The 18,774-nt window shown below is 44.0% G+C and overlaps 1 protein-coding gene across 2 annotated transcripts in view; it reads right to left on the bottom strand.

Moving 5' to 3' along the window:
• Nucleotides 1–2,227: 2,227 nt before the first annotated feature.
• LOC122806838 (protein FAM227B-like) overlaps nucleotides 2,228–18,774 on the bottom strand; it is a 705,369-nt gene continuing 688,822 nt past the window's right edge. For both annotated transcript variants that reach the window (XM_044077589.1, XR_006365563.1), the window contains one exon: nucleotides 2,228–2,443. In XM_044077589.1, the coding sequence (XP_043933524.1) occupies nucleotides 2,331–2,443 (113 nt within the window). In that variant the 3' untranslated portion in view covers nucleotides 2,228–2,330. The remainder of the gene's footprint in view (nucleotides 2,444–18,774) is intronic.

The following is an 18,774-nucleotide window of genomic DNA, read 5'->3' as shown; positions in this document are numbered from 1 at the left end:
TTATTTTTCATTTTTTTCCGGTCTCCTTTGTTTAATTAATTTACATTGAGTTCTGTGTACAAACATTGTCTTCAATTACTTTAAAAGATCCCTGTGCTTTGCTGCAAACTGATAACATGTGTTCTGTTAATTTATTGCTTTAATGCTATTTCCTGCCATGATCTGGGTTATAGGGAGGATTATCCCCATATCCTACTGGTCATAATTTACCATTTTCATTATACTGTTAGTGTTTGTAACTACTCCTTGCCTTATTGAAAACGATTTGTCTTTCCTTCTGTTTACTTCCCTCCTTTTTCTGTGTACCCTGATCTTCACAGGTTCTTTGCCTATGTGTCCTTTCTATTTATTACCTGTTTCAAAACAGTGTATTAACTGTCTGTGGCTGTCTCCTGTTTCCATCATTGCACTGCGGAATTGTCTGTAGTAGACAAGATTGTTTTACCTGGTAACAACTATGACATTTTCAGGCTTAATTCTATCTTTAGACTTTAAATCATCAAGCTGCTTCTTCTAGTCTACAAGCTGTTTCTGTACATTTTCTATTTGTATCTGCAATACTGTTTTTTTAAAACTGTCTAGCACTCTGGCTTTTTCTTGTTGGAGGTGGACTCTGAGATCTTTAATCTCTGAGTGTGTATCTGACTGTCTGGCAGAAACTAATTTCAAAACTGCATCTGCATTTTGCAGAATGCCATTAACTGTCTGACGGAATTGCTTTAACATACCATCACGCCTGATCAAAACATCTGTTGTTTTTTTTTTTTTTTTTTTCGTCATGTTATTTAGACTGTCTGATCATTTTTAGACATATTTTTAATTTTTTAAAGAGCGGAAACTGGCATTACCTTGTCTGTGTGTTTAAAACAGTTATGTGAGTCTAGGCACTCACCTGTTTTAGCTTCTTGCTTTGCTATGCCGTCTGCCAAAGCATTTCCTGTAGCCTCTTCTGTATTACATTTTTTTATGTGCTTTGATTTTGACAATACTAAACTTTCCCTGTAAATCATTCTGGGAATCAATGCCCATAACTCCCGTAGTACTGGAGCATGTTTTAGGGGTTTGCCAACACTGTCAACAAATCCCCTTCTGACCCAAACTGGCATGTGTAAGTGTAAAGAATTTACCACATAGGCACTGTCACTTTAAATACTGACAGGTTAAAAATGATGTAAAACATATTTTACTGCTTTTATACATGACTTTAAACATTTGGGAATATATGCAAAAAAAAAGCATTTAAATAAATCATCATTTCAGATAGACAACACAGTGTATGTCAACCATTGTTTAAATGCCAACAGATTGAAACAAAATTCCTTTTTTGTCTTGCCACTGAGGCAGAGTCTGCAATAAGCAAGACTATTGCTAAATATCAGCAGAAGAAATAACTGCCATTTTTGCTGAACCCAGTCCAATGTCAGTTGGTGTATTTTGTGCCCCTTGTAAATCTTGTTTGGCTTTTTCTAACTGTCTTGTCAAATTAACCTCTGTAGTTTGTGCCCTTAGTAAATGTTGTTAGGCTCTATCTGATTGTTGTGTTAAACCAGAAATTTCATTATGTAAAGTCTGATTGCTATGCTGAGTCTCTTCCTCTAGATGGCACTATTGTCCCTTATTACTGTCCCCAGGGAAATGTTGAAAAGCTGTGAAAACCTTTTCTTTAAAAGGTTACTATTAATAGCACACTCTACTATGTTAGAACTTCCTTTCTGTGCATTTGCAAGATTTATTATAAATAACATTTTCATGTAGTCTATTACATTACTGACAGTAATTGTCATATATTTGTATTTTATGAGATTTAGGTAAAGCCTTAAGACGTTAAAGAAAATATTGTACAGTTTGCATTATATCTGACAAAGGCATGACTGCAGAAGGTGCATTTTAACTGTTGTATATATGAATAACTAACAATGCTGGAATCAAAAAGATTCTTTGTTGTTAGGATATATCTTATGGTATGGCTTATATACTAGACTCCTGTGACAAGCTCGATATAAGTTTGGAAAGTTACTTCCACATAAAAAACAGTCTTTATGAATTGCTGTACATTTTGTTATGTATGGATTATAGACATTTATCAATTTACAAATACAACTTTTATCTAATTTCTGAACAGTAAAAATTTCTGATTTACATTTCATGTCTGACACACAAGATTGAAAACATACCTGTAAATAAGAACAGACCTTATCCTGTGTATTATGTAAATCTATATGTACAATATGTGGGCATTGTAAAGTCAAGTTTTTACTGGCATCCATGTTATAAACTGTGAAGAATTTACCATATTTTCCATAGATGACAAACAAGTGATCAGGCTGAAGTCACTTCGAGGAAACGGTGTCCTTCAACAGACGAATTGATGGTGGAACGTTGTTGGACAGATGAAACAACGTTATCTCATAATCCACCCAAGAGAAGCACTGGATCTGTCGACCTGTGGAATTCACGAAAAATTATGGTACCAAATGAACAATAACTGCTGGTAACAGAGATAAAAGGTCACATTCAAGCTGTCTTTGCCACTGTTAAATTGTTGTAGAAATGTCAGAATCACCAGACTCGCACCGTACTGCTGTTTCCATTATAGTTTAATCTGTCCTAACAGTTACACTGTCTGAGACCATTTCATTTCTAACACACAGTTTTTTGCTTCTCATGAACTGTCTCAATACACACTTGATTAAGGTGTCTTTGAAGAAGAGAAAACAATGTCCAGTTTATATATCTTTTCAAAGTAACAGATGTTGTTTTCCAATGTCCTTGTGGTTTGTATGATTGATTTCTGTTCCGTGTCCTTCTTTGGTTATTTTCTTCCTTGCTGTATCTGAAGACTTTACAAAAACTCCCTGTTGATCAACTTCCTTCTTTGTATGTTCCAAATATTAAAACAGGATGCCATTTACCGTTATGTCTAGCCCACAAAACAAGCTAAGTAGACAAACATATTGGCAATAAAGCTAACTAAGCATGTTTTACAAATTATTTTCACAGGTGTCAGACACATAGCCATTATTACTTATCTAGTCTTAACTGCTTTCATGCTTGCTTAAGCAAGTTGTCTTTTGTGGTTCAGCCTTGCAGTTTCTGCTACTACAGAGAAGCATTTATTTCAAAATCTTGTAGCAAGTTAACCCTTACTTTACCAGTCAAAACTTTGTATTAATAAGAAGCATACATCCTTTGCATTGAAGCATACATTTAATTGCTTTGGGGAAAGAATATTTAATCTCTATCAGAAACATTTCAAAGTAACTGCACTTTGAGAATAAACAGTACATGGCACACTGAAACTTCCCCAAAATGGTGGTACTTTGCTAGATAATTCTTTACAATGCAACAAACACTATGGGCAGGATTCACGAAGCCTCCGTGTAAGAGTTACAAGGCTTACATGGAGGCTGCAGTTAAACGGTGTGATGTCAGCATGTCATGCATATGCATGAGGGCATGCTGAATCACACCTAAGGCTTACACGGTCCATGGAAGACAGTAGGGGGCATGTCCGTAGGCTGAGCCATGCAAACGGACACGCCCCCAGAAGAGTAAAAGTCCCGAAAGTAAACCCCCACGACAGAGCCCGTGTAAATGTGAATAAATACAACACAACACAACACATGCCCCCACAGACTATGAACATAAAATGTACACATGAACATCTTATAAATTTTTTTTAAACTGTAAAGATGTTTGCCCGTGAGTGCGCTCGTTTGCGTGGGTGTGCCCGTAGCTTAGCCACAGTTAGCAGTCAGTGGAAAAGCATATAAGAACTAAATATGCAAAGTAAGCCAAGAAGCAATAGCGTAGCGGCAGAGACGTTGGCTGAAGAGCAGGCAGTCATGGTTCAAGCCCCCCCAACATTAATTTTTATTTTTAGTGAAATAAGCACGAAACAAGTTCCTGACATATATGTACACATATAAAATTATATTTTATGTAAAATGTAATGAAATGGGCCATATATTTTGAAGAAATGTGAGATAACAAAATAATAAAAAATGTCAGATGTGCCTATAGCTCAGCTACAGTTTAACAAGTTGAGTGCATCTGCCCGTAGGTGAGCAGTGGTTTAACAGGTGTAAAATGAGTGCCCGTAGGTGAGCAGTGGTTTAACAGGTGTAAAATGAGTGCCCGTAGGTGAGCAGTGGTTTAACACTCTGAAACTGTGTGCCCATGGCTGAGTTGAGCGTAATATGCATGCTGACAGCCAAATTACACGTAAACCAGCGTAACAAGTTTGCGCGGAGCTGCGCACCGCGCCAACAAGCTAACCGACAGGCAACGTTGAGCAAGCTGTAACAAAACTGCCTTTACACAGACACACCTCCTAGCCTGTGTAGACAGTCATAAAATATAAAAAGCAGTGGCCAGGTTCAAACCCAGGATACCATGCACCATAGTCAAGGTACTGAACCACTAAGCCATGACAGTTGCACTTAGAAATGCAGTAATAGCATATATATAGGAATGAATAGAAAGAGGAGCATGACAAAGCAGGTTTTGTGAAGCTGATACAATTCCAAAATGGCCAATCACAGATAAGTGCGGGAAAAACGGCATATATAAGCCCCATAGGCAGGAATACACAGCATAACCGATTGTAGAACCGACTTGCAGCCAGAATGTCAGGTGTAGGTGAGGGTAGTTGCTTTCGAGCACAGAGGTGGGGCATTGAGGAGTCCAAATATATGGTTTGGCTCCTTGTCCACAATCATGAGGCCCAACTCATGCAGCGCCAGGTCCTGTGGGGAGCATATAGGGCTGAGGCGTGGGACCGGTTGGCTCATGATCTCATCAGTGCCACAAGGATACCAAGGACTGGTGAGCAGGTCCGTCACCACCATGCGGACCTGAAGAGACGGAAGCAGGACCAACTGAACCGTTGGATCCAGGAGGCCCAGCAAATGCCCAACACCCCACTACTGAGTAAGTTACATATAATTATTTATGTAAGAAATTAACCTAGCTGATATTATGGAGATGTGTATTCCAATATTACTTTATTTATATTACAGTTGCAGGTGTCCGTTCTGCGAACCGTAGAGCCTATGGCGATAGGCTGGCATGGTTGCGCCACCAGGCAGGTCAGTAATCCTCTCCCTGTAACTGTAAATAAATATATAAGTATGACAGTTAGCAAAAGAGTGCAGTGTAGTCACTAATTAATAAAATGTGCAAGTAACAGTGTAAGAGGGTTTGCAAGTATTGCTTGATTACAAAAGTGTGATGCAGTCTGTAATCCAAACAGAAAAATTAAATAAGTCTGAAATAAAGATGTCCCATCTGTAATATAATAGTACATAACCTGCAGCAGGCTGAAAAGTACAGCTGCAGAAGCTGAGTAAAACACATGTGTGAAATATATCCCTGTTGAAATACAGAAACATGATAGAAGTGAGACAGTTGGAAACGATTGTTATAACTACAGGTAAAACATGTCAATAAAGCCTAGAATTTAGTACCATCCTGAATTGTAAAAATAAAACAAGTGAGAGAGTGTGAGAAAGAGATATGAATCCACCAATAAAGTAGTAATAACTCCTGAATAAAGTATACTGCAGTCAGTACAGAATTAAATGAATGTGACAAGCAGAACCAAACAGTAACATGTGTTGAAAATGTTACCGCAGCTGGAATGTGTATCCCAAAATCTGGATATGTTGCTCTCAGTCTGCAATATATAGATAGTATGGTTGTCTGAAATACCAAACATCCACAGTTGTCTATAGCTATATAAAGCAAATGTAGCAGGATGATGTAGCTGAACAGAGCCAGATATGAATGTGTATGAATAAAAATGAAAATGTATATTGATGTAGCAGTAACATTCCTATCACCAACTTGAAGTAGTTATCACATAGGAAACTGTAGGCAGAACTGTAGTGTGTATATATTTGCAGCTATTAGAAATGTACAGCATATGTATTGGTATTTGAAGTTGTTAATTAAATTTCCTTCACCCTACCCTATAACCACATTTAATCCATTCCACGTGAAATTGGTATGTGCAATCACAATTAACACCCCTGGACATTTGTCCTGTTGATTCATACATATTTGCATGTACGTTGATGCATCTGCCCTGTTCATACATCCAAACCTGATGGCCTGTTGCCATCAATCAACCCTGCATGTTGTTGGACTGTGTATTGCTGTTCAAAATATGCATGTGTTATGCTTGCTGTTCAATGGTTTGAATATCTGGGTGTTTGGTTAATGGGAATACTAATGCATGCTGTTACAACTAATTGTGAATGGTATTGTATTACTAACCCAAACTGTCATGACATAATGCAAAACATAGGACGACAGGGAAGGCGGGTTCCAGCGGACCCACCTCTCCCTCCTCAGCTGGCAAGTGCACCTGGCAGTAGTGCCCAGGCCGGACCCTCCTCCAGTGGCCCTGTGCCACCTGTGGGTGGAAGCACTGCAGGGGATGGGGCTCGATCCCCCTCTGCAAGTGTGGCTGGAGGAGAACATCCACTCACCCTCCATAGTGTCCAGACTGTGGTGCATAGGGAGATCCGGGAAGCTGTTCTTGGGCCCCTACGCCAGCTTGAGGCACAGGTGGCACAACTAATGGGCGTGCCTGCTGCCCGGCCTACACAGCCCCCAGCACAGCCCCGTCCTGGGCCATGAAGGCACAGTGGCAACTGCCCATGGGTGGGGATATCAGTTCCACTGTTGCCATCTGTGGGCTCATGGGCTCTAGATATCCAAACATCCGTCCCCGTCAATTGTGTAACCCCCCACATGTGTCATACACGCCCCTGTATGCGTCTTGTTTGTCTTGTCTGTTAACCTACCCAACCTACCTCCCCAGCTATACCGACTTCCCGTACCTGACATACCACTCTCAACTGAAAAAAAAAAAAAAAAGGGCACTCTGTACCCACAAAAAAATTATGCCCCATACATAGCTGCCCATTTCGCACACATGTCTGCTGGACATGGAAACTGTCAATTACAATTGGCTGTACAACAAGTATTATTGTTGTCTTTACACCTCTCTCAGGGATGGAAGGTTTCAAATGTCACACCAAATTACAAACATATGCACAGCTGTTGCTGATGAAGAAATGGGCAGCTATGGGCCTTACCTACATCCCTCCTGCAAAACCTAAGCTTGTTTCCCTACTGTCCTACCCTCTTTGTGACCCCTTTTTCACCACTTTCCTGTCTCCCCATTTCCATTTCTTTCAAAGAAAATAGTGCGGGTGTGCGCAAGAGTAAGCACTTTTAAGCAGTTGTAAGCGGGTGTGCGCAGAGCTGAATGCCAGTGCGCATGCGTGAGCTCCACGCAAACCAGCGCTAACCCAGTTATAACTGCTTAAAAGTGCCTTAGTCACTCTGAATGACAAGGCCTGTAGTCTGCTCAAAAGCAAAATAAAATCCCACTGTCAGTCCCGAACCCAGGACCTTGGAAATAGTAGTCTGCATGACTTACCACTAAGCCATGACTGTTATATAAGAACATTGTGCTACAATAAATATATCATGTAATAGTAGGAATGAATGTAAAGGGAATATAGGATGTGTAGTACACAAAGCATGTCATGTATATTTACTGTCAAATGTAGTGGATTTCTAGAATAGTAGTGTGTGAACAGAAACAGCCATGCTAGTTGGTAGCCAGTAGGTAATAATGTCACTGTAGCACCTTGCAAGCCACACACATACTCACAGCAGGATAATCACTGCCCATACCCCACAACCTCTTACAGGAACACATCCGGACTAAGTAATAAAAAATGTGGAGCAAAGGCCCAAAAACAGGGACACATTCCAAATAATGCTCCAACAAACTTAGACAGTTGAGAGAGTAACAGGTTCTGCATTTTGTTGGATGTTTGGAAGGGCATGAAGTCTGAAACTGAAATGTTTGTCACTATAGTCTGACTTGAGCCCAGAGTGATTTGCCAGAAAAAGCTGTTTATGAGATATGGACCAAAATATGAGGAAAAAATGTGGACAACCTGCAAATATCTGTACACTTGAGAGGTCTGACACTGCCATATTTGAATAGTTAAGTGCCTAGACATAGCAACAGTGACTGAGTTACAGGGATGCCCCACAGACTCCCTGTGAAATGTACAAACAGTAGGCAGAAAGGTGTTACAACACATGCAATGGTAACTATGAAGTACTGAAAGTATGCACCACTTGCATGTCGGAAATAGTGTAGTAATACATATGCTCATGCTAACCCACAGTCACAACTGCAGAATACCAGGCAATTTAATGGGTGTACCCCACTGATATGTACCATTCCATGAGGCAGATAAAAGATGCACCTGAGAGTCTCTGGGGCCTGCACAGCAGCATACTCAAATACCCTAATAGATGTCAAGGCCTACACCATGGCCAGACCACACTGCATTCAGTAACACCCTAGCAGATATAGCAAGCATTCCAAGGTGTGAATGTACATGGAAAATAGGAAAGCCACAGCAACACACTACAGTCAAGACACCTAGCAGGCATACAAGTAGTGAATGTAAAGGGCAAATATTGAAGCCATAGCAACAAGGTGCAAGAGCCACTGCTATATACCAGTTACACCACATGTCCCACAGGAAAGCACACACACCCACATTAACAGTAGTAGTAGTCTTAAGTGTCAGTGTACATACACACTTAGTACTGGAAACTTTTAGTTATGTACTTACCATAACTTTGGATGTATGGGATCCATCTCGCCTACATTCATAACTGATGGGTTCGGAGCCAATCTGTCGGCTCCGACTCGGCCACTATACACTAGAACGAAGTCTCTCATTGGCTGGGCTACCCCTTATCCCATAATGCACCACACCTGCTTCCCCAGATCTTGTTTGTTCGCTTTCATACATACATACAGGTACAGAACACATACCAATAACTGTAACCAACTAGAGCCCTTCCAAGAAGAGCTCAGCAAGACCAATGTTTCCTCCAAATCCAAAAGGTAGGGGGAAGGAGGGTGGGTATGTATGAATGTAGGCGAGATGGATCCCATACATCCAAAGTTATGCTAAGTACATAACTAAAAGATGTAATGGGATCCTATCTCGCCTACATTCATAACTGATGGGACAGCGTCCCTAGCACCTAAAACCCCGGGTGGCTCACTGGAACACACTCCTGAGAACTGCAGAACCAAATGAAGCTCTGCCTCGGGAAGCCACATCAAGCTTGTAATGAGAAATGAAGGTGTGCGGAGAAGACCAAGTAGCAGCCGCACAAATATCATCTATTGAAACTTTGGAATGAAAAGCTACAGAGGTGGCCATAGCCCTGGTAGAATGAGCTTTGACTGGGAAAGGCAACTCTCTGCCTAACTGGGAATAAATGAAAGAGTTGCAATCCTTAATCCATTTGGCAATGGTGGCTTTGGCAACTGGAAGACCTAACCTATTCTCCGCAAAAGACACAAACAGTTGGTCAGATTTTCGAGTCTGAGTGGTCCTATCCAAGTAAAAACGCAGTTGCCTGTGAACATCCAACTGGTGGAAGGTATATTCTGCTCCATTAGAAAAATTTGGAAAGAAAACTGGGAGCTCCAATGATTGCTGAATGCATAAAGGGGATGCTACCTTAGGCAAAAAGGATGGATTCAATCTAAGGGAAACTCTGTCTTTGTGAAAGATCAAATAAGGAGGGGAAGAACAGAGAGCCTGAAGCTCTGAAACATGCTTAGCAGAAGTTATTGCCACTAGAAAAGCAGTTTTCCACGACAGGAATTTTACATCACAAGTGGCTGCCGGCTCAAAGGGATGGGCAGTTAAGGAGGCCTGAATAAAATTTAAGTCCCAAGGGGGCACGGGATGAGCCATAGGAGGCCTGAGGAGCCAGGCTCCCTTAAGAAAGGACTTGCAAAGTCTGTTAGCCATTAAAGAAGGCTCTATAGCAACATGAAAATTAGATATAGCCACCAGTTGAACTTTAAGTGTGGAGACTGAAGAGCCAGAATGAAACAAAGAAGCTAGAAATTCCAAGACCTGTGGAACTGGGGCCGTAAGAGGATCAATGCCTTGCTGCTGGGCCCAACAAACAAACCTTTTCCATTTGCTGGAATACAGCTTAACGGTAGACGGCTTGTGGGAAGAAGACAAGATGTGCATCACTTCCGAAGAAAGAGAAAGATCTCTAACTAAGGATGGAAGTGGAGTAACCAAGCAGCCAGTCGCAGCGACCGGAGGGATGGATGAGAGTGTCCCGACGGATTGGATAACAGATCTGGCACTGGGTCCAGAATCCAGGGGCCCTGTACCGTATACTTCTGGAGAAATGGGAACCAAACCTGACGGGGCCAATGTGGGGCGACCAAAATCATGTGGCACCCAACAAGAAGAGCCTTCTGAATCACCCTTGGGAGAAGGGGAATCGGGGGGAAGGCATAAAGCAGACCGGGGGGCCAATTGTGGGCTAGAGCGTCCCTGGGAGACTGTCCCTGAGAGGGTGTCAGAGTGAAGAACTCTCTGCACTTCGCATTGTTGGGGCTGGCGAACAAGTCGCAACAAGGGAGGCCCCATTTGGCGAAGATCTGCGCAGCCACTCTGTTGTTGAAGGACCACTCGTGGGGCAACAGGAGAGTCCTGCTGAGCCTGTCTGCAATCACAATGGCTTTTCCCGGAATGTGCGTGGCTACTAAGAAACGTCGAGAGGCTATGGCCCAGCGCCATACTCTCATGGCCTCCCTGCAAAGGGGATAGGACCTGGTTCCGCCCTGCTTGTTTATGTGCCAAACTACTGACATGTTGTCGGATAGAATCGCAATAGTGCCTTGGGGGAGAGCATGATAAAGTGCTTGTAAAACCAGAAGCACCGCTCTCATTTCCAGGATATTGATGTGAAGGTGCGCTTCACAATCCTGCCAAGTGCCTTGGACAGACCTGTCCAGATAATGACCCCCCCCCACCCTATCTGGGAGGCATCCGTGGTCACTGTGGCAACAGGGGGCTGAAGGGCGAAAGGATGCCCCCGGTCCAGGTTGGACCGACATAGCCACCAACGGAGGTCCCGACGACAACTGTCCATAATCAGAACTAGGTGGTTCAGGGGAAGTTCTTGGTATGACCATTGAACCGATAATAGCCATTGCAGCACCCGCATGTGCAGCCTGGCTAATGGTACTAGGAGGATAGTTGCAGCCATCGAACCCAGTAACTGAAGAATCTGTCTGGCAGGAACTCGAGATTTGGGTAACAAATTTAGAACCTGTGATTGTAGAACCTGAATTCTCTCTGATGGCAAAAATGCCCGCATCCTTTTTGTGTCTAACTCTGCACCTATAAAGGTGATATGCTGAGATGGCCGCAGCACAGATTTTTTCCAATTGAAGGTGATTCCCAGTGAGAGACCCAAGGTTACTGTGGCCATCAGCGCTCGAATCAATAGATGCTTGGAGGTGGCAGTGAGGAGCCAGTCGTCGAGATAGGGAAACACTTGGAATCCGAGACTTTTCAAGTGAGCTGTCACCACTGCCAGACACTTGGTAAACACCCTGGGGGCTGTGGTGAGACCAAAGGGCAGTGCACGAAACTGGAAATGACTGGTTCCTAGGCGGAAGCGTAAATGACTCCTGGACTCCTGACGTATCAATATGTGATAGTAAGCGTCCTTGAGGTCTATGGAGCACACCCAGACATCCTTCTCCAATAACGGGAGAATGGACTGAAGGGTGACCATCCAGAACTTGGACTTCTTCACAAAATGATTCAAAAGGCTGAGGTCCAAAATGGGCCTTACGTCCCCTGTCTTTTTTGGCACCAGAAATAATCTTGAGTAAGTTCCTGATCCGATCTGGTCAGTGGGGACGGGCTGGATGACCCCTTTGCTTAGCAGCTTTGAAACTTCTTCGGCTGCCAGATCCCGGTGACTGGGTGGCACGTCCGGGATTCTCCTTGTAGGAGGAGGGGGCTTGAAAAAGGGGATGAGGTAACCTCCGGTTACAATGCGAAGCACCCACTGATCCTTGGTTATCGATTCCCAAGCCTGTGGGTGTTTCGCAAAATGACCCCCGACCGGCTCTGGAGAAGCACAGCTGGGCCACATCCTAGGGACGTTGAGGGTAGGAGGAACCATGAAAGGAGTCGCGGTCTCCAGAGTTACGGGGGCCTCTGCCACCTCTAGGGCGGCATCTTCCTGTATTCCCCCCCCCTGCCTCTGGAGGGGGGATCACTCAGCGGAGTAGAGAAGAACTTTTGGGATTTCCTGAACCACATTTTCCCTCCTCTCTGGGCCTTGGGATAAGGTCTAGAGGGAGCGGAAAAATGGGCCCCAACGGCAGTCAAGGTCTTGCCCTCCTGCTCGCATCGAGTAAGAGTGTCCTTCACCTTGGGTCCAAACAAAGAAGACCCATCAAAGGGGGCATCGGTGAAGGAAGACTTAAAGGTCTCCGCGAGTGGACACAAGCATAACCAGGCTTGTCTCCTAAGAGCCACTCCTGTACCCACTGCTCTACTCGCCCCTTCGGCTGCATAGGAAATGAGCCTCATGGACAAGTTGACAATTGAACTTAGGGTAGTCATCTGGGGGCCCACGGTCTGTGCTAATGCCTCAGGAAGGTTACCCACAAGGGACTCTCCTAACTCCTTGAGGAGGTCCCTTTGGAGCCTTGTAAAATGACAGAGATAGTTCAGCGACCGCATGGTAAAGGTCGCTGAAGAAAGGGTACGCTTCCTGTACCTATTCATGCTCCTAGAATCCTTATTAGGAGGATGAATAGACGTTGAAGCCTCTGCCACGTCCTGCTGAGTGGCAGATGTCACCACCATAGCATCAACCGCAACACTCTTAGTGAGGAATTCCTTCTGGGGAGGGGCTGAAGGAAACTTATTGGGCCTGGCAGGCACCGGTTCCACCGTATCAGGATGTTCCCACACCCTCCGAGAGATTAGGTCCAATAACTCGTCAAAGGGTGGAGACACCCAGGAGGAGGAGGGCTGGGCCCCGAAGACTTTGAGGAAAACTGACTCCTCAGCGGTAGGGGCTTTGGATTGCCAATCGCCTCTCTGTCTCAAGATCTCAAGGATATCCGAGAAAGAGACGTCATCCGAGGACGATTTAGGGGACCCCTCCGCATCATCGAGGTCAGTATCTGAAGTGACGGATTCATCTTGGGAATCAACGTGCTTCCTCTTACACAGTTTCTTCCTTGGGGGTTCATCCGAAGCAGATTCAGAAGGACCCCTCGGAAGAAGGGAACCTCCCAAGGGGGTATCCTCAGGCCCTGGGGCCCCACTGTCGTTGGAAAGAATGTCTCCAGAGGCACCAGTACCCAAAACTTGGGACGGTGAGGTAGAAACCTGCTGAATCAGCAAGGTCATGGCCAGTGCACTCCTCATGGCCTCAAAAGCAGGACCTCCAGACTCTGCAGAGGGCACTTGCTGAGAGACCACTGCGGTACCGGGAATACCTGCGGCCGATGCTCCGAGGGGAAGACTGGGCATCGAAGAGGCGAGCTCCACAGTGTTGCCCACGGCCCCGAGAAGACCGGTACCAAACCCTGACACCGAGGACAGGGTAGAAATGAAAGTCGGAGCAGAGAAACTCCGAGGGGGTCCCTGCTCTGACTGGGCGATTCCGCTCCGTTCTACCTGCACCGACTCCAATGGCTCCAAGGGGGTAGGAGGAGGAATCAAATGCATGGGATGTGGAATCGGCTCCGAAGCCGCGTGGGCTGGAGCCGAGATCATTTTAGTAAAAGCTGGGGACTGGAACAGCCTCTGGATAACCCTATCCAAATCCGAATCCGATAACCTAGAGGATTTGGAGGAAACAGATTGGGGCCAAGAAGACTTCTGCCTCGGCTCCGACGAAGCAGGGGATTGGCTCCGAAAGGGTTCCAGCAGCATCGGACCCGAGACCGGGACCGTTTGCAACAGTGTCGGCGCTGAAGGAGGCTCTGGACCCGAGGGGGAAGAGTCTGAGCTGCACACCTCCAACGGCTCCGAGACCAAGGGAGCCGAGGTAGGTGATTGGCCTCTCGATGCACTGACCTGCGGCTCCGACACCAATGGAGCCGAGGAAAGAAGCACTGAGGCAGACCCTTCAGCCATCGGCTCCGAAGCCATTGGGGCCGAGGAAGAAGAAGTCGACCCTTGTTTCTTAGCTGTCGGGTTCGACGGACTGGTCGGAGCCGACGATCTATGCTTCTTGGGTGTCGGGCCCGACGGACTGGTCGGAGCCGACAATCTCTTCTTTTTTGAAGCTGGAGATGAAGCCAAAGCTTCTTCAAATGAAGGCTTAATCAAACCCCTAAGTATCAATTTGTTTTTTCTCTCCTGGAGAACCCTGGAGGAAAAAGCGTGACACACACTGCAAGTATCCTGTAAATGTTTAGGCCCTAAACAGTACATGCAGACAGCATGGCTGTCTGTAATAGACATTTTGTAATTACATTTTGTACACTTTTTGAGCCCTGACTTTTGCTCCTTAGACATTTTCAGAAGAAAAAACAGGTAACTGACAACAAGGAAAAAACAAGTAACAAATGTATGGGCTAAAGCCCTCTAACTTAAACGGGCTTAGCCCGACACAACAGGTCAAACACACAGAGAAGGAACTACGTGGGCTAAAGCCCTCTAACTTAAATGGGCTTAGCCCGAAAACTATTTCAGTCACACTACAAGAAAAATTAGAAAATACACAATAAGGGCAAAGGCCCTCTAACTTAAACGGGCTTTGCCTAGCCCACTAGTAGCACGAAAATGAATAAAATTAAATTTTACACCAAACTGACCACAAACGCTCACAAAGCTGTTAAAACAACAAACTTTTAAAAAACAAAAACGACCAAGTTCACACAACGCTCCACCTCACTCAGACAGCAATGCCAGGACCAAATAGCAATAGCAGTACTCCAAATCAAACTGTTCAGTACGATGCTGGAAAGTTTACAGACACGATTTATTTCACATATAAGCTTTAAGTGTAAAGTAAACACACACAACAGTTTTTTTAAAATATGCATGGTTCACATTGAGGTAGATTGTTTTGTGTATATGTTCATTTAAACTATCCTATACTATTGGTTTTAGTTTAAGAATTTTAGATAAGATTAATTGATTAATTGCATTGATGACGTTGGGAGGGGTCATATATAAAAGTGTATTGTAAATGTTAGTTGCTGTTTCTGAAGAAGTTGGGGCAGGAGCCCTGACGAAAAGTGTATGATTATTGTGCACACTTAAAGCTTATATGTGAAATAAATCGTGTCTGTAAACTTTCCAGCATCGTACTGAACAGTTTGATTTGGAGTACTGCTATTGCTATTTGGTCCTGGCTTTGCTGTCTGAGTGAGGTGGAGCATTGTGTAAGCTGTTAAAACAGCTGTTTGTTCAAATTCTGACAGAAACCCTAGTCAAAAAAGACCAAAAGTTCAAGAAAAAAACACTTAGCTCCAGCCAAGTCGAGACCACGTCCGGCTTGAAAAGCGGCAAATGAGATCTGGGGAAGCAGGTGTGGTGCATTATGGGATAAGGGGTAGCCCAGCCAATGAGATACTTCGTTCTAGTGTATAGTGGCCGAGTCGGAGCCGACGGATCGGCTCCGAACCCATCAGTTATGAATGCAGGCGAGATAGGATCCCATTACATCTGGAGAAATGAATGGAGAAATGTTAATCTACAACACAGCCAGAAATATGAGAGAGATACTAACCTTTACACTCACAGAACAGTGTCCACAGCATACCAGCATGGTCCCTGCCCTTAAACTCTGAAAGGGCTACGCCTATCTCACATACCTTTTTATAGCACTGTCCTGGAATCACAGTGAGAACTGCAATCAGTACACAACTGGCTGCATGCAATTAGCAAATGCTGGCTAACAATTGGTGCAGAGGCCATCACATGGACATATGCAGATACCTACAAAAGCATGCTGTACTCCCAGTCCACACATGCAATACTTTCATTGCACCCTGTGGAGGTAGGGAGAGACAGAGAGAGAGAGAGAGAGAAAACATACACAAACCAAACCAGTCATCAAAACCCACTCGAAAGCTGACAACTGACAACTGGAGCAGCAGGACACCAAACCAAATGGCAACGCAAGCAGCTGTGACAAACACAGGTAATGTAAAGTAATACTTTAAAAGTCTACATACTGTGAACCCTCCATATGTGTCATTGGTCTGCATCCATATGTGTATGAAGATGTGCATAGGGCAGGGGACATACAGCAACTATCAGTGAAGGCTATACATACATATGTATGTGAGGGCATCTATGTGCACATATCAATGTAGGTTGAATGTAGGTTGCAGTGCAATGTACAAAGTAGGTTTCACAGTTATGTATGTTTAGCAGTATGTTAGTGTGTGTATACAGTTTTGTAAACAAACATGTTGATATACCTATCTATCATATGGATACGTATGTATGTCAATGTATGTATGTATGTATATATATATATATATATATATATAATATGCATATATGTATACATACATATAGAGGGATGTAGGAATACATAGATGTAGATAGATAGAATATGTAGAAACATATATATGTAATACACACATACAGATATAGATATATGTAGATACATATACATAGACAGACAGATCTGACTATCTACAGATATGACTGTATATGATGATCTCACACTCCCCCTGTCCCACCCCCTCTGTCACTCTCACCCCCTCTCTGTCACATCCCCCCTCTCTCCATATCTATAGCAATATATGTACATCGATATATATATATATATATATATATATATATATATATATATATATATATGTGTATATGTATACAGACATATATATATATATATATAGAGAGAGAGAGAGATGTATATATATTCTGAGTGAGGCACATGTGTACAGATGTATTGCAACAGGTGCCTGGTGACAAAGGCATGGAGTGAACACCAGTGTCGAAACTGGAGTACCATACCCCATTTCAAATCACCTACACCAGTAAAAAGAAGTTATGTCCTTACCATAACATTCCATGTGGAGTGTTTATCTCGCCTTTTATTCTTACAAATGGGTGTCGGAGCCGATCCTCGGCTCCAAGTCGGCCGCTTAGCAAAGCTCTCTATCTAGGAGAAGCTCGAGACCAACCTACCTCCCACAATTCCCTCTGCCTCTACCTCAGATCTAGTTTGCAAAACAAGACCAGATCCAGCAATAACAAAGGTAATCAAGCATAAAAGGGATACATAAGTATACATAAGGAGCAGTAACTAGCTCAAGCCAGTAGGAACAACAGAGAGACCACTAGTGGGAGACAAACAGACCAGACTTCTAAATCCGTACGTTCTTCCAGACCTGATGGTGGGAGGGTGGGGATGTAAGAACAAAGGCGAGATGAACACTCCACATGGAATGTTATGGTAAGGACATAACGTCTTTATGTGAGAGTGTTCAATCTCGCCGTTTGTTCTTACAAATGGGTAGCGTCCCTAGCTCCGTTACCCTGAGTGACTCACGGAAGAACGTTCCTGAGCACAGTGGAACCAAAAGATGCTCTATCCCTGGAAGTCCTAGCAACTTTATAATGAGTGATGAATGTATGCGGTTTAGACCAAGTGGCGGCTGCACAAATAGTGTCCAATGGCAGGCAGGCATGAGCCAGAGATGTGGAAACTGACCTAGTAGAATGTCTCTTTGGTTTGGTGGGCAAATTCTGGTTTGAAGCAGAATACACGAAGGTTATACAATCAGTTAGCCATTTAGAAAGTGTGCGCTTCGTCACTGCCATGCCCTTTTTGTTGTCCGCAAAGGCTATAAAGAGTTGGTCCGCTTTCCTATGGTCCTTAGTTCTATCCAGGTAGAATCTGAGTTGTCTGTGAACATCCAATTTGTGTAACATATATTCCAGCTTGTTGGAGTGGTTCTTGAAAAATGTAGGAAGCTCAATGGACTGATTAATGTTGGCAACCGAACAAACCTTAGGGAGAAAGGAAATGTTGGTGCATAATGATACCCTGTCAGGGTGAAAAATTAAATATGGCTGCTTGATGGAAAGTGCCTGAAGTTCTGATACTCGTCTGGCTGAAGTGATAGCTACTAGGAAAAGAGTCTTTCAGGACAAGAACTTTAAGGAACAGGAAGAAGCTGGTTCAAAGGGTGGTAAAATTAACTGGGATAAGAGTAAATTTAGATTCCAAGGAGCTGTAGGTAACCTAACTGTTGGTCTGAGATGAAAGGACCCTTTCATGAAGGCTTTACAAAGCCTATGAGCCATAATGGGAGCCCCGTTTTCTCCTATGTGAAAGTTGGAAATAGCGGCCAACTGAACTTTTAAAGTGGCAGTAGAGGCTCCTTGGTGAAACAGAATGGACAGGAATTCCAAAATCTTGTTTAGGGGGGCTACTAAAGGATCCAAATGCTGTGTAGTTGCCCAGTGGATGAAACGTTTCCACTTACTGGCATAGATTTTAGTAGTGGAAGCCTTATGGGAGGCGACCAGAATGTTCTGGACCACCGGAGAGAGAAGGTCAGACCTGGCTAAGTAGGGAAGCGGAGCAGCCAGGCTGCTAACTTGAGGGATAGGAGCGACGGGTGACGAATGAGTCAGCAGATCTGGCACTGGGTCCAGAATCCAGGGCTCCTGCATTTGGTGGGCTTGAAGAAAGGGGAACCAGATCTGTCGAGGCCAGAATGGGGCAATGAGAATTATAGTCCTCTCCTGGTCCTTGGCTTTCTGAAGAAATTTCAGGATCAGTGGTATAGGAGGGAAAGCATACAGGAGACCCGGGGGCCAATCGTGAATCAGAGCGTCCCTGGGGACATCCCCTGGAGGGGGTAAAAGGGCAAAGTAGCTTCTGCAT

This window comes from Protopterus annectens, chromosome 7.part0, assembly GCF_019279795.1.
Source record: "Protopterus annectens isolate FY-2018-M chromosome 7.part0, PAN1.0, whole genome shotgun sequence".
NCBI lineage: Eukaryota > Metazoa > Chordata > Ceratodontiformes > Protopteridae > Protopterus > Protopterus annectens.
This window is presented reverse-complemented; position numbering and strand designations above follow the sequence as displayed.